We start from the raw sequence: 22,421 nt of genomic DNA, 5'->3' as shown, positions 1-22,421 counted from the left end.
CTGTGATCGAATCTTATTATTGAAATAAACAAATGAATACGGTTTTCCCCCAATTCGTGAACAGAGGAAAACATTGAAGATGGCGGCCGTACACAGAGAAACAATTCAGAAACAAATTCAGCAAGATTGGGCTAATCGTGAATACATAGAAGTCATAACGGGTAGCATTAAGAAAATTGCTGACTTTCTGAATTCATTTGGTAAGGCTTTGGTTATTATTACATTCAATTCCAAAATGGAGTATGGTTATCAAATTGCTCTATGACTCTCCTTTGTCAGATATGTCTTGCCGATCTAGATTAGCCGTTTTAAATGAGAAATTGACAACATTGGAACGGCGGATTGAATATCTGGAGGCTCGGGTATGTTGTGATGAAGTATAAGATGGGTGGGTTGTTGCATTCTATGTAATATTTGAAAATGTTCCATGTCCTTTCAGGTAACCAAAGGGGAGACCTTGACGTAATATATTCATTGGAATTTCTACGCAAGCAGCACCATTTACATTTTTTTAAACATTTGTGCTGCGCGAGAGCTTGATGAAACGGATTCGCACATATCCATGTTCCAGTCTAAGGAATTCATTTATCTATCTCTCGAAGCAATTCTCTCCTGTCGCTGGTATATCATGAGGAACGCGATAATTGGTGTATCAATTTGTCCTTTCGTAATTGTGTACTTTAAATGCTTACGTGGAAATTGTTGATGTTAAATCAAATGCTACTTCAAGTTATTATGACGAATTTCTGTCTTCAGGCTGTAATACTTCCTATTTAAGGGATACATTAAGGAATCCGTAACTCTGTGCATATACGGTTTGCCCGTCACTGACCTGTGTACATTCTACACTCACGTCCGAAATATTTATTTTTCTGTAATATGCCCTACGCAATTTTTTTAAACCTTGATAGTTGCGGAAAATGCTTTCTCACTGTTCGAAAATACCTCGTCATTCTTGGATTCAAGTGTCTAGTCTAAATTCCAAATATCATTGCCACCCGGCTAATCGCATCTGTATAACTGAGCGAGGTTGATTGATGACTTTAATTTTACACTGGAGAAAAACGGGTAGTTGGGATGTCATTGGAATGTAGAAATTTGAGGACTGTAATGGATAAAACTTGCACAACTGGCTTTTATTAGTTGAAACGTCATTTACTTCGTCTGTAATCAGTCCATCAAAAGAAACAAGCATAATTGGTTAGTCTTGTGAACCTGAGATATTAAGTCATTCATTTGATTTGCCACTTGAACTTTTTCCTCCTTGTGATGTACCAGTAACCACTGATCCCGTACCACTTTGAGTCAAAGGGGAATTAGTTCCTGACATCACACCACTACCAACTACAGATGTAGCTGCACTCCCAACAACAGCTTGATTTCCTTCACCAGATTCCAACTGTTTCAGTAATCGGAATAAAGCAGCTGCCTCCCGAATCCAGCTGAACTCGATACAAAATGCTTGCACTTCAATGAATAACTCCTGAAAGTAAGGGGAAAATGTTTAAATTTTTTTACTATGTTGTTCCAGATTACATATATACGTATAATTGTAAAAGCTTATGTTGGATGACATGTATTTATTACTTATTTAAAAAGGTCACAGTGAAACAACTGTAACTCTTGACTAACTAACTAGTGAACCTATTTGAGAGTTTAATAATAAAGAACCAAGTTTCATGTTCACAAGTATTTCATTTAACACCTATGCATAAAAAGTTGACAGATTCGGTTGAAAATTACTTTGTGCTCTCCAAAAATTTGACCAAGTTTGAAGTACATCTTAAAGCTAATAAATGAACACCTTTTATTATATGACCATAAGGTCATTTCAATAAAATCCTGCCAAGTGCGTGCTGAAGTCTCATATATCTCCAAAAATTCCGATTTATATGCAGCTTCAAATGGACCCTTCCTTCAAAGCTTCCGACCACGCATGTTTGGCAATTGCTGAGAGTCATAACTATTTCTTGTTCGTGGTCCTTAGGTGCTTCTTAATTCTGCATCTAATGGACCTTCCTGTTAAGCGAATATAGAACTTCCCTCATGTGCACTTGATCTCATATACTCCGTACATGAGATCGGGCAATTGGTCCTTAGGCTTAGAGATGACGTCACTGATTTTTCTAGCAGCGGAGAACCTAGTTATTACATAATGCTTGCAGCTTACTTTCCTACCAAGCTCAATCCCATAACATGCCACCATTGACATATCCTCAGTTTCCTGGATGTGTGCCATTTAAAATTATACATTAATTTTTACGTTTTTTCTTCTACTTATTCTCTATCTTCATTATGACTAATATAGTGTTGCTCCCGGGACTTCCTCTGTGCATATTATATTGAGCTATTAACAGTTATCATCTACAATCATTTATTTTTAGATTGATTAATAATATCCATTGATATGGATGAAAATTCTCTTGATATGTTTTTTTATAATTGCTTGAAGGAATGATAATTTTTAAATATATTGATATAAACATAACTTTTTTTCACTATCAGCCATCTATAGGGAATACACTAGGTCACGAGCTCAAATAAATATGTACTCTTTAATGTGATAAATAAATTAAATAATAAATGTAGCTGTGAATTAACTTACAATTAAACCAAATAACTAGTTAACATATGAATAAATAATTGAAATTAGTTAATGTACAAGTAGATTTAGTCAATAAAATGATTATATCTAACCCTGTGAGATTTCTGGTAAAGCCTCGAGAATAAAACTGAAATTCAGGTCTGCAGTAACAGTGAGGAAAGGAAGATAACAGAAAAGGGGCACACTTGAACAAAATGACGCAGTTTGTTATTTAGGTTACAAGATCTTCAGAAATGGAAGAAATAAGAGGGATATGTTGAGCAGGCTAGGACAAACATAAAGGCTTCCTACCAGTACTATTAACAGCAAATACTACCTACATAATAGTTCAACCTTAAGGAAGTAGTTCATTCATACGTGGAGTACCATGGATTGGTTTTTTTTCAGCCTATACCAAATATGAAGCCTTATTAGGGTTTTCCACCACTTAAGGTGGTAGGAATCCACAACTACCAACATTTTGAAGGCCAGCTAGCTCTGCCATCATCCTCATGGAATTGAAGATGATGGTGTAGTTAGCTTTAAAAATACCAGCGGCAAATAAGAGAACCTGGAGGTAAACCAATGAGTACAGGGGAGTGGGTGAAGTGAGAATGTCCCTAGCAAGAAAAATTTAACACATCACCAGGAACAAGTTTACTGAAGACCACATTTGAAACAACCCCAGAAAGGAGGAATTACAGAGAAAGAGAGCAGGAACTAATAGCAAAATAGGTGGTAGATGGCAGGCTTAAATGCAAGGAAAAATGAAGAGACGAGCAGGAAAAAGGATTGCATGAAGAGCAGCCACAAGCCAACTCTCAGATTGATATTGATCTCCTGAGTTCAATCAAATTCATTTTCAATAGGGCACCTCCAAGTCTTGGGCTAGAGGAGCATATTAGTTGTTTTAAGGCATCAGAGTTATGGCCAGTTTGTAATTATGTCTTAATTTGAGTTGAGCATGTTCCTTTCAAAAATACAAGTCACAGAATGCGATCACTTATTATATTTTGCTGATGGCTTATCGCAACTTTCCTGCCTGTATCCATGATTCTTCTGTTGTTTTGTGGCGCATTGCAGCAGAGTAGGTTCCACAAAATGATAAAAAATATGAAAGTTGTATGAGGCAAAGGTTTGTCAATGAATTCCTCCACGTGGAAAACATTCAACTCATTAACATTCATTGATGAAGTTTTATGTAAAAGAAACAATCACTGTTAAAAAGCAAGTGACATTTTAGTAATGGAAACATCAACATTAAAGAATCTTAATGAGTGTCAGACAGCTCAATACAGCAGGCAGCCCACATAACAAAAATCACCTATATCAGATAATCTGGGTGAAGTGTATGATTATGACTACAGTCTGATTCAAAATGATAACTTGGTGGAATTTGAAAGTATGTTGCTCAGATAATTCTTGTCATATGAGGGGCTCAAAGTTCTTGGCCTCTCGCATGATTTTTCTTTCATGTTGGCACAACTGTGAGTAGTGTGTGAAATTGCAAGCAAACTCCATCCAGCAGTTTCCTGTAGGCAGTCGTTAAAATTCTTGAAAAAGGTTTAATGCTGACCAAAATTTATCCAAGGATTGCAAATCTACATGGGGACTCTTCTCCTTCAATTCCTGCCATGAAGAAATGGGTGGCCAAGTTTAAATGTGACAATGAAAGCCTACAAGGTGTTTTACTTGAAGGATGTCCGAAAAGTGTAACCACACTGGAAATCATCAAGATTTTGGAAGATCACCATATGAAGGTGCGTGGTATTGCTAATGCTGTAGGTCAAGAGAAAGGTGGTGCATTAACTTCTTTAGTGATGTGGGGAATACTTTACATTACGATGACAAAAGCAAATTTTTTTATGGACCAATATTGCATCATTATTCTGATTTTTTTATGGTATTTAAAAAAACCCATTGCCAACGATGATGATTCAAGACTTCATGGAATCAGATGAAGAAACAAATCGGACTGGCACCTTCCAATGATAGAGAAGTGTCATAAATCAGTAAACACGTCCATTGCCATGGAGAGGAAATTAACAACCTTTTTAAATATCTAAAATATGATTTTGAAAGGTAAGTAGCCCAACAAAACTTCAGAGTCTTACAGCAGACCTCTTTATAAAAGTTTTTTTTACTACAAAGTGAGACTGACTATAAATTAGAGGACAAAGAAGGAAGCACATTTCTTTTAGAAAGCTTTAATGAATGTGCACAATCAGTATACACTTAAAAAAATGATAAACACAGTAATCAACCCGAAGGTCGGTTAGGTAGGTGATGGTAGAGTTCACCCAGGACTAAGCCCGACGGCATGTGAAATTCACACATCAGGGTAGGGGCACCAGCTCCATTCCCTGTGCCAGTTATGGTTTCCCAGGAAGACGTGGTACCCGAAAAATCACGTAGCTTGGGTGGAGCTGCAGGTGCCTAGAGTGCCTTGCCCGGGAATCGAACCCGGGCCCCTCCTGGTCAGTAGTCAAACGCTCTACCCATGGACTACTCCGAGCCACCATGGCATACACTTACAGAGTAAATATTAATCAAGACCTTTTGAGATAGTAAACAGTCAAGTCTTCCTACTGCTTTTAACCCAGTTTTCTGTCCTTCCTAGTCCCAAAAGGAGACCTTTCACACCTATCACAGTAGCTTTCATATGTTTGTAATATAACAGCTTTAAGTTAACCAAGTAAGCTAATATATTTTTATGTGCATATCATTTCCTATGCATCACTTTTTTTAATACATTGCACATTAGCATACCTATGCATTTTATTTCATATTTCGCTTCCCATAAATTTTAGTGTTAGTATATTTAATTTTACATGAATTTAATCAGCATCTAAAACGTTCCCATCATAAATGAATAATAATGAAACAAACAATTTAGATATCCTCAATTTAATAATAATTTCAGTAGTAGTGCCATTTTTCAAAGCATGTGTCTGCTCATTTGCAATCACAGAAGCAACATACTCAAGCACACCCATCGAATTAATAGTCGTCTTCGTGAGCATTATTCAATGTAAACATCAGTGGTACATTACTAATGTTTTTCATTCTGCAAGGAACACCTATTGGAACTTGAATGTGATTAATTTATACAAATATAAACAATTTAAAAAAACCGGAAAAACTAAAGAACCACTGCAAAGAGGACAATATAAGGTCAAAGAAACACATTCATGTTCATTGTATCTGACTTATTATATTTTTCAATCAAAAAGATTATCCTTTTCCATCAATTGATTAATATTAATAAAATAAAAAATGCTGAAATAAAAACTAAAAGTGCTGTAGCAGGAAACAATTTAAGGAGTTTGAACCTAAAATATATGCCTGAAACGCTACAGCAATGGACAGGTTCCTTGTTTTTATACTGTAAATACCATGGTTTTTCCTATTTGATTAGATGTGAAACTGTTCCTCCATGTAGAGCAAATCACTTGAAGCTAGTACAAAAAATTGAGTAGGTAGGCTATATTACTCAGGTGAGTATCCATAATTTCAAATCCCAAAAATATTTTATGCTAAGCATTCGGATAAGAAGAGCTGTTTTCTTATATTTAAATATTAGTGGGTCAGAAGAAAGTTGTAGCGATGCTGAGTCATCTATTGATTGTTTCTGAAGCCACTGAAGCTATTTTTTCTTTTCATAGTTGTTTACCTGTCAATAAATGCTGATAACAATGTCCACAAAAATCGTTCCTCCCACCAGTTGCAAAGCACATGCTGTAATTTGTTCTTGAATGAAAAAGGATAATCAGCTGCCCAAATTCATCAGGAGATGTGCCTAGTTGGTGAACCTATAGTGTAATGAGTGAAAGACAATGGTGTAAAGACTTCAAAAAGGGCTGCACAAATCTGCATGATGGAGAACGGAGTAGTAGTAGTAGTTTTGAGGGGAGGCGACCGACAGCTAAGGTCATTTGCGCCATAGGGAATGGACAGGAAAGGATGAAGGGTGGAGAGAAACCCGGCGTCGGCATTAGCCTACTCTTTACGAAAGGCGCCAAGGGGTCCGCAGTTTAACGTCCCATCCGACGGACGGTGTACTCACTCAAAGTGCCATCCACAAAGCACCTCAAGTAGGGATCGAGATACCTCTGAAAAATATTCAACACCGCCGGGATTTGAACCCGCGCCCTCAGGGTGGGAAGCCAGTACGTTAGCCCCCGCACCATCTCGATCCCCTGGAGAACGGAGTGGCAGGCCCAGTACCCAGAATGATGAAATCATTCAACAAGTGGATCAAGAGCTTTGATCTGATTGACAATTGGTACTCTAGCTGACGAATTTCCTCTAATAAGATGCAACACTGTTTACATGGTTGCTAAGGAAAAGCTTGGATATCACAAATTGTGTTCAAGGTGGGCACCAAAAATGGTTACCAACCAACCCAAAGAGCAAAGAATGCTGAGTGGATGGGCATTTTTGTATCAAATGTCTCGACCTTGCACCTAGAGAACATTTCTTCTTCTTTCATTAAAGGCCGTGGCTTGGTGGACAATGGTTTGAAGACAAGAACCTACGACTGCTGTTGTAAATTGGTTCAATTGTGATGGTGAACTTCTATGCTGGTGGATTAAAGAAGCAATTGCAGCATTATGAAAAGTCCTTAGAAGTGAATGGCAATTATGTAGAAAAGTAAATTAAGTTTGTTGGAAAGTAAAACGTTAAATAAAATTTTTTCCTCGTGAATATATTTTTTTATGACCACATAGTCCTAACTTTTCAAATATTCCTCATATTAGAGCTATAAAAAAGTTACAAATATTATGTTTGTTCTGTATCCCCAAGTTAAAAGCCACAAATTGCTATTTCTTAATAAATATCCACTGATTTTCTACCAAATTTCTACTGATTAATTATATCAAAAGCACCAAGAATTGATTAGAAATAAAAGGTTTTCATTAGGTATGCAGGATTTACATAAATCTTAAATATTTACTGGAATAACTTGTCAATTTACATCATATTTTAACTTATATACTGGCAAGAATTCATGGCTATTGTTACGTGCTTGCAACTATACCATTACCTGATATTTCTATCCCCTTCCACCTCCCCTAATCTCATAGATGTCAGTGTATCATGCCATCCAAGGAGAGTTGTAATTTTAGAAAGCCATGGAACTAGGGAAAGAATGAAGAGCAAACTATTCTTCCCATGGAAGTGCTCCTTGATACACTCTCTGGCCATTTTATTTTCAATTATGAAAAATTATTTGTTTCTTGGTTTGAAAAAATATATTACAATAGCAATAATTTACCATGCCAAAGAATATCAACTAATGGCACTCATGTTTGGTTACACTCGTTCAAGTTTAATATAAAACTAAGACTACATTTATTTCGGGAAATTTTGAGCCAAGCTATTGGAGACAACATAGTATCTAAAAACAAATGGAAAACCTTTGGAAAAATACTTTTATAGGGATCATTAAGAGGAGGGCTCAAATCTACAAACTGATTTGAAGAACTGGTAAATGTTCTGTTTTGTAGCTTTTATCATGGAACGAATTTGCTCATCAAATTGAAAGATGGGATGCATACGAGAAACATAGTCCTGCTCAAATATTCTCAAAAGCATGGGAAGTCACACAAAAATTAATCCATACCCATAAGCTTCTACTCTTTTGTGGAGAGTACATATTTTATGAGTGCATGAATGATGGATATGTTAAGACTCTTAACTGGAATTGAAATAATTTGGCATCAATTTCTCTCTCCCACTTACTGTTGATTATGTTTTTGTCTAACACACTTCCTTAGATGGCCAAGCAAAGAACGAAGAACTATTAACAGCAATGGTTTACCCTCAGTCATTTATTGCCCAAAATTCCATCATAGTAAAAACTATCGTTTTACCCAGCAGCAAGCAACCTTGTGTTTGGGTATAGTTTCAAATTAACAGCTTCCCAAAAACTTTTTCATATTTACAAACACTTTTATTCAAACTTAAAGCCATAAAAATCATGGAGGCACATTTGCTAATCATAGGTTGTAACAAAAATGATAACTTAGGGCAATTATTTCATATATTTTCCATAAGTTCCATCACTTTTCCAATAACCAGTTTTTATAGCATTCCCTTAGATTGGTAATTAAAAAGTATTTGTGGAAAAAAAAGTTGGTCCAAATTTAAGGATATAATGTTAAATTTTAGCATCTATTATTAATTACTCATAATTATTTATCAATATATTGATAATTGTACTCAGATGATAACAATGCTGAATACCAGAAAGTTTTGCTTGAATTAGGAAAAACGTTACCTTGATAAACAGAGGCCTCGAGTACAAGTGTGAAAAACCAAATTGGTGTTTGAAAATGTTTGAATGTGTTGTGCTTGAAGCTGTGAGTCTTGAAACTTTCTCAACAAACATTGAACATTATATTTCATATTATTAAAGATAAAACACTCATCCTATCTATCATTTTAAAAACACCTGCACAGCTAGCATATACTGTTATGGTAAAAATGCATATCAGAGGTTAAGAGGTGAATGGGATACTAACCTGGACATTGATAATCTTGTTTCTAATTAGTGATTGTAGAAAGACACAAACAAGGCGAACAAGTCTGTTCTGCATGTATCGGTCCTTAATTGTTTCACAAGTTGAGATGCAGTTAGAGATATACAAATGAACAAACTCCGTGGGCAGATCAACAGTAGAAGTCAGCCTAGAAGATTAATATTCATTAGACAAAAAAAGCATGAGGATTGCGAATCATCAGTTTATAAGTAATTAATACTAAATGAATACTGCATTAATCACTCAATAGAAATATTTTTTATCATATGTGTGACTACATTCAGTTGCATGCATCCAACCACTGCTAACTCAAAAACAATGACTTATCCAGAACATTACTTTCTTCATATGCTTTTCCTTTTATGATCAAAGATAAGAACAGAATTCAAAATATGACATTATCTTAATGCATTAATACAGTGTATTTATTTTATTTATGAGCCAAGATGGCTAATTAAGGTAGTCAAAATCTTCTCACAGTTTATTCTAAAATTCATATGTGATTTGCTAGTAATCTTTTTTCTCCTAGGGTGGCATGGATTGAGCATTTGCCTTATTTAGAAGAATTAGTTGGTCGTAACAATGAGGGTTCTATGGTTGCTGAATTTAAAAGGGCTGAAAAAAACACAAAAAATCCCCACACACAACGCAACACACTACAATTTTTTCTTAAGATATTAAATATATAATGAACTGAATAAGAAAAGTCAATCCATTACCCATGAGTGGCTCAAGTTCCAAGTTAATAACTCCATGCATCTGTAATTTAAAAAAAGTTCTCTGATCTTCTGGTCTCCTTAAATGGTATTTTTGAGTTGACATCACAGTGACACATTGAAAAATTGCCAAAATAGGCATATCTGATGGATCAATTTTGGCCTAACTCTAATCAGTTAATCATAACAATCATCACAGGTTGTCAATCCGAGGATTGGTCAGGAGTTATTGAAGAATTGAGCAGTGTTATGGGAAATCATATACATCTCTCTGGTTTCGTGAGTTGGGCCACCTCTGTTTTACTCTATTTCCTTACCTGTTGACAACCTCCATGGAATGAACAGACATCTCCATATTGACTAATACACTGAAATATTCAGTTATTTGACTCGACTGCATCAATTTTAGAAGTACGTCAATAGCAATAAGTGGGTTGTTTTCCACTAAGTCAGGTAACTAAAATGTAGAAAGAGGTACAATGTTACATGGTTAGAGTTACTATTACATGTATTGCAATGAATTATATTGTTCATCTAGAGAGTTCAATAAAAATGAGACAAAAGGCTAGAACACCATTACTTGCGTTGCATCACTTGCATTAAGCATGAGTGTTGACCTCATGACATTTTCAATGATTCTTTTGGGCTCAAGAGCAAGCTACGAGTAAGAAATGAAATTCCAAGATTTCCCTTATTTATCTTATTAGAAAATGTTCACATTTAGACCCACACTGGACCGATTTCTCAAGTTTGATTTGCCTGGCTAATTCAACAGAATACCATCTCCATTTCATCCTGTGGTTGATATTTGTATGGAAACTATGAGAGAAAAATATACGTATATACTCCTTTCAGACTTAAAATATGAACAGAAATGATGAAATTGCTACTTTACATAGTGAATTTTCATATTTACCTGTTCTGACATATGAACATGCATATAAGAGAGCTTATCCTTAGGATCTTCACTGCTGACAAATTATGCATTAGGGAAATGATTCATTTTTTTCATTTGAATAATTTTGGTCTCTCGCCAAAACTTGTTCTATTTGGTTGGAAAATACATTGTGTTATATTATAATCATCAGAAAAATGCACCATATCATAATAACTATAAAAATTAATAATACTAACATAAAACGTAATTCAGTATTGTTACTATTCTCCTTTTAACTCTATACTCTTCTGATTCTGTAATGATGTGGACAAACGTGAAGAAAATATGCATGTTTAGCTTTGAATGCAAATGAATCTGATGATGGAGATGAAGTTATTGCACTGTGACACAAATTAAGAGACGAGAGAGAGAGTGACTATGAAGCAAAGTTTGGAACCATGGCTGATGGGGATTTTGTTTATGCAGTCATCAGTGAGGATCAAAGAGAAGATGAAGGTGACGGCAGGGAAAAAGTGACCCAGACCCCAAGGGGCCATCCTCCTATGTCTTGGAGGAAGAGAGAAACTAACATGCATGAGTCAGTCTGATTGCAGACTTGATTTCTTTTGTCCCATTAATTTTGTTATAACAAGTTTTTATTTTCTGTCTATGCATTCATCCACACTAGTGCAAATCTCTTTCGCTCAATATATATTTGCCTACTATATGTTTGATATTGCAGAGTGATTTTTCTTTTGCAGTACCTTTATAAAAAAATTTTTTTACTGTAACTCTCCATATTCCTGCATTGCTATTTCCACCATGTTTCTTTCCCTCCACTTGTTCCTAACCCTTGTTTATTACATCAGACAATACCATATAGGCAGCAAGAAAGAATCATTGCAAGAAGTTACAATGAAAGTAGAAAAGAAGCTGAAAGTTCTTATTTTGTTTTCCAGCTTGCATCAAAATGCTTACTTTTTAATGAAACACTAATTTCAATAGAGACATATCTGGCTTCCGCCATTTTATTTTCCATTTTTTTTAACCTTTTACATGATAATTCACCTAATAAAAAATGTTTACATGGTCACTTTTTTTTAATATTTATGATTTCCCTACTACCACTTAGCTTGGAAAGCCTAGTGATTATGATGGCTGTTTTTTAAGTCACTTTTAAAATTACTGCCTCATGTGCGCTAACAAATAACTCTTTGTTAGCGCACATGAAGCAGTAATTTTAAAAGTGACTAAACTGGATACCTCAGCAGATATGCATTTTGATCGATCAAGGAAACCCATTCTCAATCAACTATGAAGCTAAGTAGTTACCCATGGGATATTTACCTTTGCAGGGGTTAATCCAACATGGTAGACTAATTTCGGATCTGCATTGAGCTGCTCCAAAAGGCCTCCATGCTGGACGATTGTTAGTGCCGTCTTAAATGCATGGGACATGAGGTCTCGTGCTTGTGAAGTACTCCCAGTTCCTCCACTAGACACTCCAGTCCCACTCACCGACTCAAGTGCAGTCCCACATGATGATAGGGGAGCTGGGGCACAAAGCGTGATGTCATATGCTACTTGGTGCTCCCAAGGATCAGTGAGGTTCAACCAAACCATCTGAAAAGTTAAATGTTAAAGTACTACATACAACTAATATCAGATTTTTCATACAAGTTTTAACTCCTCTAGAAGGGAAATGCCTGGAGGGATTTTAACGCGATTCAAATCAATATTTACCTTGTTTCTATCCCCATAGTTGACTTAAAGGAAAAGCTAAAAAGAATTCCTCTAGTTTGTGCAATTATAGAGTGAATAATAAAAGTGCCCCTTTTATTTACTTCTACTAGCGATGATGTCTTTAGATTTACCTCTGTAATTTAAACCTCTGTAAAATCTTAACATTATTACCTGCTCAGTCAAACTCTCCCACATTTTGAAAATTCATAGAGAAGAGATGTTATGTGCAAGGAAGTGGTAACTTAAAACATCGTCTTATTCACAGAAAAAGTTGTTAATCAAAAGGTGAAATATATTTTTCTTGGTTCAAGGGATATTGGAGGGAACTAAATCTTTTTTTGTTTGTAACATCTTGATATATGCAGTAAATAAAAAGCTTTTCCTATGACATCGGATCAAGAGATATTCATACATGAACATGCATTCTGTTTTAGAAAGGTGGGGATGGTGGCTGCAATAACAGGAAGCCAAAGTTGCACTGCTCTTCCTCAATCTTGGCTTTTGCGTGTGATGTTGCCAATCAAATGCACATTTACATCTCCCATCACCTTTGCTAACAAGGGCTTTGACCCACAATGGTAGGTTTAAAATAAAATAAAATTCATATTGCATCCTTTTTAAGGATTGCTTTGTAATTATTTGGCAACCTTGTACCATTGATAAAGGTTGCAATAAGCAACCTTTATCGGTGGTACAAAATATTCTCAGAGGGCCAGAAGATGTGACCAATGAAGAGCGAGCCGGATGCCCGAGCACGTCAACAACAGACGAACACATTTGTTGAAGTGAAGAAAATAGAATTGGCCAATCGTTGAACCACCACTGGAGAAGTTGCTGAGGGCGTCAACATATCAATTGGCTCGTGGCATTCGATTTTTACCAATGATTTGGGCATGACATGGGTCGCCGCAAAATTTGTACCAAAATTGCTCAATTTCGACCAAAAACAGCAACGCATTAACCTAGCGAATGACTCTGTCCAGGACGACCCAAATTTGCTCTAAAGGGTAATAACTGGTGAAAAATCATGGGTTTATGGTTATGACGTGGAAACTAAAGCTCAATCATCTCAATGGAAGCTGCAGCACAAGCCAAGACGGAAAAAAGCATGCCAAGTTTGGTCAAATGTGAAAGTTTTGCTTTCAGTTTTCTTCAATTGCAGGGGCTTGGTGCATCATGAGTTCTTGACACGGGGTAGAACCGTAAATAAGGAATATTACCTGCAAGTTATGCTCAATTTGCGTGAAGCAATCCGCCACAAATGCTCGGATTCGTGGAAGAACAAAAATTGGCTTTTGCACCATGACAACGCCCCTGCTCACACATCTTTACTTGTGCGCAAATTTTTGGCCTAAAACAACACACTGGTGATGCCGCAGCCACCGTATTCCCCAGATCTGGCCCCCAGTGACTTTTTCTTGTTCCTGCAACTGAAGAGACCCATAAAAGGGCGATGCTACGCTACGATTGACGAGATAAAGAATGCATCCAAGGAGGAGCTCAAAAAGATCACAAAAATGATTTTTTGAAGTGCTTCAAGGATTGGAAAAAACGTTGACACAAGTGTATAATATCTAATGGGGATTACTTTGAAGAGGACAAAATAGATATTCATGAACAAATAAATAATTTTTGAAAAAACACAAAAGTCACGATACTTTTTAAACAGACCTCGTACACCTCACCATAGAAGTGTTTAATCACCCTACAAAAATCATTTTTTTCCATTTTTCTAAATAAACAAAAGTTTGTCGCCTCAATCGACTATAAAAATGAAACCACAAAATGAATACCACTCAAACTTAAACAGCAGTCTACTGAGAGATGAGGCTCACTAAAAGCAAACCTTTTCCAATACTACAATCCATCATGGATTCTCTAAGACATTATTGAATGACCCACATACTTCCTGATTTCTCGCTTCGTAGGTTTATTTGATCTCCAGTGGCCTTCTCAGCATCAAAATTCAAAGGCTTCTCTTCCTCTTTGCCTACTTTTCCAATATTTCACATCCTTAACACTTAGAGAGCCACACTACACAGGAATGCCTTTCGATATTACTTTTTGTTTTCAAGCTAACTCACTATACCTAAAGTCATGAAACATTTTCAAAATAAGGATTTAATATCATCAATGGATTCAAAATAACAACTTTGTGATGATTCCCCCTTATGATTACCTAAGAAAGACAATTCATTAAAGATGCATATAAGTCAAGAAATGATTATAATTAAATGTCATGAGCCATTCTCTAATAATAATTTTTTGGCAAAAATGAATCATTTCCCTTCCATCTAGCCCATCAATTACTGTGAGAAAAAATGTGCCATTCACATTCACCATTCCTTTTCATACAAAGAATATCAAGGTTTTTTAGGGAGTTGTGGCTCAACTACAATAATTCTTCGCATTTATTTCATGGAAAAATAAAGGAAATTAAAATACTTCAATTTTATTCTCAAAACATCCTAATTTTCTAGATGTCTGTCATCTTGCTGTCACAAAAATCTATAACATACGCTATAATAAAAAAATCTCAAAAATCAAGCACAAACATGTCTTTACCTCATCTTCACAAGGATGCAATGGAGGAGCTAATCGAAGAAATTCTGGCCGGTAACTCTGTTCTACCATGGCAGGCCTCTGGCCAGGCCCTGGAAGCAAAAGAGCCTCAGCTACTCTTCGTGTTGCCATTCCCTGTTCAGCAAATATTCCAGGTAACACCCTAAAAAATTTCAGGAGCTATTAAAATGCACCAAGATTTAACTTAAGTTGTGATTACTTCAGATAAAAATCATAATTCTCCACGCATTAAACCAGCTGCAGGCTTCTATTTTTCTATGTGAGTAAAGAAAACAAGGACTTGCTAAGTGTGAATGCCTTACCCACTGGATTGTAGACGAGAAGGATCTGAATCTGGGAGGAGGATAGGGATAGCTGCTCTGCTGGTGTGTGGAAGCTCCGATTGCCTTTCCGCTAATGCTAGTTGGAGACCAGTCATATCTAAAGGAACCGAGGCACCAGTTCCACCTGATCCAGACTGGGCCACTTGTCTTGCTGTTTTATTCAAAAGCTGGAAATATAAAAGGTTTTCTTTTCATAATTGCATATCAATATTTATAATCTAAATTTTGTAGCACACCATTAGAAATTTGCAACAGGTAGTCAATGCTCATGGAATTACATTGAATCCTTCTTGTTCCATGGGAGATTTAAGCCTATTTAAAATGTCTAGAAATATAATTATAATTTCAAAATGTCTAAAAATATATAGAAAATAAGGATTTAACAACAATTTGTCATGAAGAAAATGCTGTAGCATTATAATAATAATTATTTATTTCAAACTTATGGGAAGCTTGTTGTACATTTTGAAGCACAGAGAACAAGGTCCCTTTGGAAATCATTGTCATGCTAGCAGATACTATAGAGATGATTTCTTGTCCTAGTCTCATAGGTGTGTGTGACATTATTTCATGGGAATATTTCTTTGAATGCATAAACAGCTTCATAAACTCTGCAGTAAGTGATGTAAGCTTACTGGAATGCGTTGTGGGGAATAGTGTCCTCTTTATCTGATTTGCTAATTAAATGCCTTTATATCTACTAAGGGAAAGGAAAGCAGCATTCATTGTTAAGCATCAATGGGATACTTGATGACTAGCATGCAAAATGTTAAATGACGACATAAATAAAAAACAATGAAGTTAACTCAACCTCATGATGAGGATGTCGAGGGGTGTCTATAACATTATCAAAAATTCTCCTGAGAGCCATCTTCAGTTTAGGGAAAAGAGAAAAGCTAGTCTTTTGGACAATATTACGCATGGCAAGATTGCACTTGGATCTTTTCTCTCATTATTCAAACAATTGTGAAATGATTGGAACTTGCAGTAAACTTTGGTTATAGTTATTCTTTTTTGGAGTTAATGGCAGATGATCCAGGACACAAAGGGGGAAAGATGTCATCTCCAAAGACAAGATTAATTAACAAATAACAATGAAATTTTCAGGATAAATTTATGATAATGAAGTATACTCATAAAGGTTACCCTGATAACACTGAGGGAGGCTACTTTAATGTCAGAAGCAAAAATGTTAAGTTCGCATGAGCCAAAATGCAGCAAAAAATAAAATGCAGCAAAATGGCTTTTGCAGAAAACTTATATTTCTAACTAGTCTCCTATTGTTGGCATGTACAATTTTTTTCACCAGCCTTGAAATTCCTTTGTTATTAAAACTTTATTTATATAATTAACCTTGATATTTTTTATCTAAAAATTAAATTTAAGTATCATGATACTTTTAACTTTTACTTTAAGTGATCCATTTTGGTCTCAGGAAACTCAAGCAATACGAGGAAACCAGGGCTGGATTTTAGTGAATTAAATGGAGAGGAAGAAAGAAAGTTGTGAAAGTGGAAGATTTCAATGAGTTAAAAGACCCTTCTTTTCACACACGCTAAGTAACAGAGCGTTATATTAATCTGATGTAAGCATAAACCTCTGCCACCGCTGTTTTCACCACTTATTACTGCTAATAATTAACATCAAGAGTATCAACATTTATCATTTATATCCTGCATACAGTAATAGCTGGTAAAAAGTCACATCAGCTCATTATGTGAATGGTATCAGTAAAAAACTACACTTTGATGCGAGTGAATTGGGTCAGTGATAATAATCATGGGCTGGATAGATTGGGAATGGCAGGTGACTTGATTTTATTTACCCTTCATAATGGAAGGGCTATACACTTTGCTACCCCACTTATTACTCAGACACAAGGAAACAGACTGAAGAAAGCATATGGGAACAAAAAATTCATAATGAAATAATAAACAACTATAGAAGTAAAATATGAAGATTTAAGCTGTATTAAAACAAATTCACCATTAGGGTCAAATTAATAGGTTCATGACATTACATGGTCCCACTGAACCTCATCCTAATGAAGTGTTATTATTCATTGAATGAATTTTGCAATGATAAGCAGTTGCAGTGTATTATGTTTCTACTATATACTTTAATTTACATTTTTTAGGCATGTACTTAGCTTTGAAATGTGCCTGTATTTTTCTTTGGGTTTGACAACTCCTATACCTACATGATGTATGGTTAGTGGACAGTAAAAATATTATTATTATTTGTTATAAAACTTCATACACTCATTTAGGTAAATAAAGCCTTTGAAAAAGCATGGAAGCCAAAGCGTCTGTGAGCGTCTGAAGTTGCATATTTTGGACATTCTGTACCGGGTCAAACACAATGGTTATTCCAACCTTCCAGTTAAGTTAGGCGAATGAAGGCAATTGCAAGTCCCAGACATATCAATGGTAACAAGATTTCCAGCTCTTCATCACACACAGTCAAATATTGTATCCTTCTAAGAAAAGCCTGAAATTTCAGCTATAAATTAATAAATGATAAAAATTCAATTCATATTTTCCAATTGGCAAGTAAAACTAGGAGGATGATTTTTTTCAATTATTTTTAATGATTTGAAATCTCATATATATATATATATGAGATTTCAAATTTCACTTTTTACCGTTATGGAACGCTCATCGGCGACACACAAATATATAAAAACACAGATGTAGATTTTTAGAATATAGAGACACAAAGAAAGGACACTCACAATTTGTTATTTTACGTTTCGACAGCACGGCTGTCGTCTTCAGAAGATTTTATATATATATATATATATATATATATATATATATATATATATATATATATATATATATATATATATATATATATATATATATATATATATATATATATATATATATATATATATATATATATATATATATATATATATATATATATATTTATTTCTAATAACAGTAAAAAGTGACGCATAAAAACAATGGCATTTAATAAAATCACAGCGGATGGTTTTATTTCATTAACTTTAATGCTAATCATTACACTTATTCAGATTTTAGCTTGACTTGTAATCTACAATAACAATGTTATATCTGAACAATAATTACTTTAAGGGTTATCTGTAATTGGTATGTATTCAGTTTTTTATCTTTCTTCCTGGATAAGCACTTATACACATAATTTTTTTTTCGACTTATGTTTTAATTATCACCTGATTTCGGGCATTCCCACAAGATGCAGATCCTTCATTTGAATAAAAGATGCTCAATGAATGCTCACTGAACTATGCATGAGATGTTGGATACTTCAAATTTAAGAAGCCCATTACGGTAAGTAGAATATATTTTCCACATTTATTAATGTGAATACTAATTTAATGTTAAATCATGATCATATTCATTGGCTTTATCTTGGAAGTAACTTTATGTTGCATTATTCAATTGAATGAAAGTATAAACAAACTTCACAATTCTGGTAAAACATTTACAGATTGTTTGGCATACTTGTACTAGTAGTGGGCCAGTCTTTTTTTCATTTCTCAATTTTAATAGTTCTGGTAAATGGATAAGTATGAATTTTTGACCAGTTGTAATTTAAAAAAAAACCTTAATCAACTTCTTTGCAATTGTTACTGACTAGAATTTGTACGTATCGTAAATGATAAGTTTCATACAATTGCAAAGTTTTGTAAAAAATTTTAAGTTTCTAAGTTTAAAGATAACTACAACATTTGTAGATATGTATGTACAACATGATAATTTTTATATTCATGTACACATTGACTGCAAAACCACAGGTGGATTTCAGTGATAATTACATTCTCCTTGGTAGCTTAATGTCCAGGGCATGGGCCCTGCAAGTCAAAGGTCAATGCCTTGATTCCCAGTCAAGGAAACTTTTTTCTGCTTGGAATCCACACCCTTCCACCATCCCCACTAACCTTGTGATAAACCACACAAAATTTACCAACCATGGACAACTCCACTCTTACCTCAAGTCACTCATGCACTCTTGTATCTTTCCCAAAATTCATAAATTAAATGTTCCTGCTATCCCATTGCCTCTTGCCATAAATTCCAGCTTCAAGAATCTCCACCATTGTGCATCACTACCCTCAACCATTCCCTCCCTTCCTTTGTCAATGAAACAAACCATTTTCTCAAACTCTTTAACTCGACTACACTTCCCCGAGACACCCCAATCATACTGGTGATCACTGATGTCACCTCTCTGCACATATCCATACTATAGATTGACTTAGAATTATATCAAAGTCCCTAAGATATTTAATTTTACGCTTACCGATTTGTAATGGGCTTCCTGCCTTCATTTAAATTCAACCCTTCATATATACTCAACTCCAAATTATAAAATTAACTCTGTTGAAAGGGCTAGGCTGAATTTATACTATTTCTAAAAGATAAAAGTTTGATGGGTTCAATTTCTTACGTGAAAGCTCGACGCTTTCTTACTTGAAGACAGGACTTCAATTTCTTACTTGAAAGCTTGCATTGTGTGATGCTATCAAAGCTCCATGTCTTCCACATTAGTCCACATTTCTGGCGAGACTGTTTTGCTGGCGTTACTGTTTTCAAGTCAGAAGTGCTAAATGGTGGTTTTTTCCCACTTTTCCTAAACATGGGTTACACTAAAACTCAATCAACCAATTCAAGTGCATCTGATTGGATAGGAACCCATTTGCCATTCAGAGTGCACTGGATCAGATGGGAGATGTATATAGGACAGACTACATTTCCATCAAACATTTCTGACCTGATGCTGCCAACTGCACAGCCAACAAATCTATTGTCCTGGAAAGATGGACCTATGTGATCTAAAATCCCCGAGCTTTTCATTCTTCAAAATTAGGTGGCAGCATGCAAGAATATAATTTACTTAGAATTTTAATATTTATGAATATTTATACGTTGGAATAACTAATTAAATTTCTCCAATGTTTCTCCAACTCAAACTGGATATATTTTAAATCCAATATCAGCATCAGGTAGCAATATAAATTAAGACATGAAAATATTAGTAGTGCATATGACTAATATTCCCAGAGTATTTGGTTACATTTGAAGGAATTGTAATGTACTTGTATTTGTTAAAAATTACTTCTCTGATAAAGCTTTTACTTCGAATTTATTACCTTTTCACTAAGTAATTAAGGTAATTAACATTTTTAGATTATTTTAACCCACATTGCATCTAAATTACCTCTTTTCCACCCATTCCAGTGATCAGCTGAGCTAGGAAAGTTTTTTCCACCACAGTCAGCCTGGGAAGTTGACCTGCATATTCCAATCTTCTGGTAGATGACTTTTCTTTGTCATCAGGTGGATGCTGAAATGATGGAGGGACAACACAAAATAAGTAATTTTAAGTTTTTGCATGACAATTCAGAAACGCTAGAAAATCATCATCAATAAAAAAGGATTATTAGGAAAATCCTGGGTCCACTAAAAATTACAAAAGTATAGCCATGAAGTTGCAATGATAAAATATATAGAGAGGAGACCAGCCAATATTTTCTTAAATCAACCAATAGTAATAGTATTTGAAATTTTAATGTTCTCCAATGACTAAACTCAAGTCACAACACAGAATTAAGATACCTGAGGGCAAACAATGATACACATTAATTACCCACAGAGTTTGGGTTAGCCATAAAGTAAGCTACCTCCAAGAGCAGCTAGGTAAGCTATAAGGCACTAATTAACGCCTTAAGTTGGATCAATTCTGTAGTACACATTATTTACTACTATGGGTTTCATATACAAACCAATAAATGCACAAAAGCTGATGCGAATGGATTCATCGCCACTGGTTCTCCCCGATACATTTCATGCAAGAGGGTAATGGCAGCAAGCCTCTGGCTGGGCCGAGGAAGCAAATCTGATTGCTGCAATAGGAGTATAAGAGCACATCCCACTGAAAACGGGGAAAAAAGGTTTCATTACTCAAAAATTAATCATGAAAATGAACAAATATTAAGTCCTTTTAATTGAGATTCCGTCAACGTTTTCAAAAACAATGATGGAATCCGTAATGGACAATACATACTAGTATATTCTATTGTTTCAGGCTTCACTTCTAATTGATATCCAAGTATAATAAAATCTGTGGAAAAGTACGAGTCTTTCTTTCTATTTTAATAATGAATACATACTAGGCTTAAACCAAAACACATTGAGTATCAAGGTAAAAATCTTGTGCCAATACGCGAACTCTTTAATTTAATAATTACTTTTAAAATGAAAGCTTAAAGAGGATAATTACGAGGAATGGTTTCGCTTCAACCAAAGTGGTTCAATTTCTGTGAAAATTTCATGGGAAATTACACATGTCAGGAAAAATTAAAGAGAAAGTTCTTTGTTAAGATTATGAAAAGAGATATCCCAGTATTTTCTAATGCTCTTCAGGGCAATAAAGATTCTCTATTCCAGCGCAGTCACTCAAAACTTCAGCACCTAGAGTTAATTAAAGCCCAGCCACATAATACCTATGAAGTTAATCCATTATAAAAATACTGATCCTCAGAAGCGGCATCTGGACTACGGAAAAACTTTTTAAATGTTCCGCTAAGTACTGAATGATATTCATTTTATGGATGACATACGATTGGTAATTTTTGAAAAATTCATAAAGGTGCCGACAAGAATTAACATAAAAACAAAATGCAAGAGACATTAAAAAAACAAGTTTTATTAAGATCATCACCTTTAAAATGGTCTTGCTTGTTAAAACATTGGTGCAACTGTGATGCTAAGGATTCCAATGTTTGGGAATCCGTATTTTCTTCTGACAGAAGTCTTGAAAACAGAATGAAGAAAGAGGTAATTATAATTTTTTAGAGGTAATTCACAACAAGTATCACTTCAAGAAATTCAAATACATGTAGTACCCCAACAAGGACGTCAACTCTTTCACGCTGAGGGACATAGCAGTGAATTACTTTGTTCCTACAATATTTCCTCTCATTTACATTGTGCCATCAATATACCAGCCTTAATGAAGTAAACATTAATTTAAACAAAAACATCAACCTTCGTGATG

At 34.9% G+C, this 22,421-nt stretch overlaps 2 protein-coding genes across 2 annotated transcripts; one reads left to right on the top strand and one right to left on the bottom strand.

The window, feature by feature from the left end:
* Positions 1 to 71: 71 nt before the first annotated feature.
* HSPC300 (haematopoietic stem/progenitor cell protein 300) lies at positions 72 to 1,689 on the top strand. The gene is made up of 3 exons (XM_071583437.1): positions 72 to 200; positions 280 to 362; positions 440 to 1,689. The coding sequence occupies exons 1-3, from the start codon at positions 80 to 82 to the stop codon at positions 464 to 466; spliced, it is 231 nt and encodes a 76-aa protein (XP_071439538.1). The 5' UTR covers positions 72 to 79; the 3' UTR covers positions 467 to 1,689.
* On the bottom strand, positions 1,112 to 22,416 carry Not11 (CCR4-NOT transcription complex subunit 11). The gene is made up of 10 exons (XM_071583436.1): positions 22,270 to 22,416; positions 22,086 to 22,177; positions 21,148 to 21,296; positions 20,583 to 20,708; positions 15,351 to 15,538; positions 15,031 to 15,190; positions 12,070 to 12,345; positions 10,163 to 10,302; positions 9,112 to 9,277; positions 1,112 to 1,483 (listed from the first exon to the last, which is right to left on the bottom strand). Exons 1-10 carry the CDS (start codon positions 22,305 to 22,307, stop codon positions 1,229 to 1,231), a joined length of 1,590 nt encoding a protein of 529 aa, XP_071439537.1. The 5' UTR covers positions 22,308 to 22,416; the 3' UTR covers positions 1,112 to 1,228.
* Positions 22,417 to 22,421: the final 5 nt, after the last annotated feature.

Source organism: Hetaerina americana, unplaced genomic scaffold, assembly GCF_022747635.1.
Source record: "Hetaerina americana unplaced genomic scaffold, ioHetAmer1.1.p SCAF_14, whole genome shotgun sequence".
NCBI classification, from domain to species: Eukaryota; Metazoa; Arthropoda; class Insecta; order Odonata; family Calopterygidae; genus Hetaerina; species Hetaerina americana.
The sequence above is the reverse complement of the archived record's forward strand: the minus strand, read 5'-3'. Positions and strand labels throughout refer to the sequence as shown.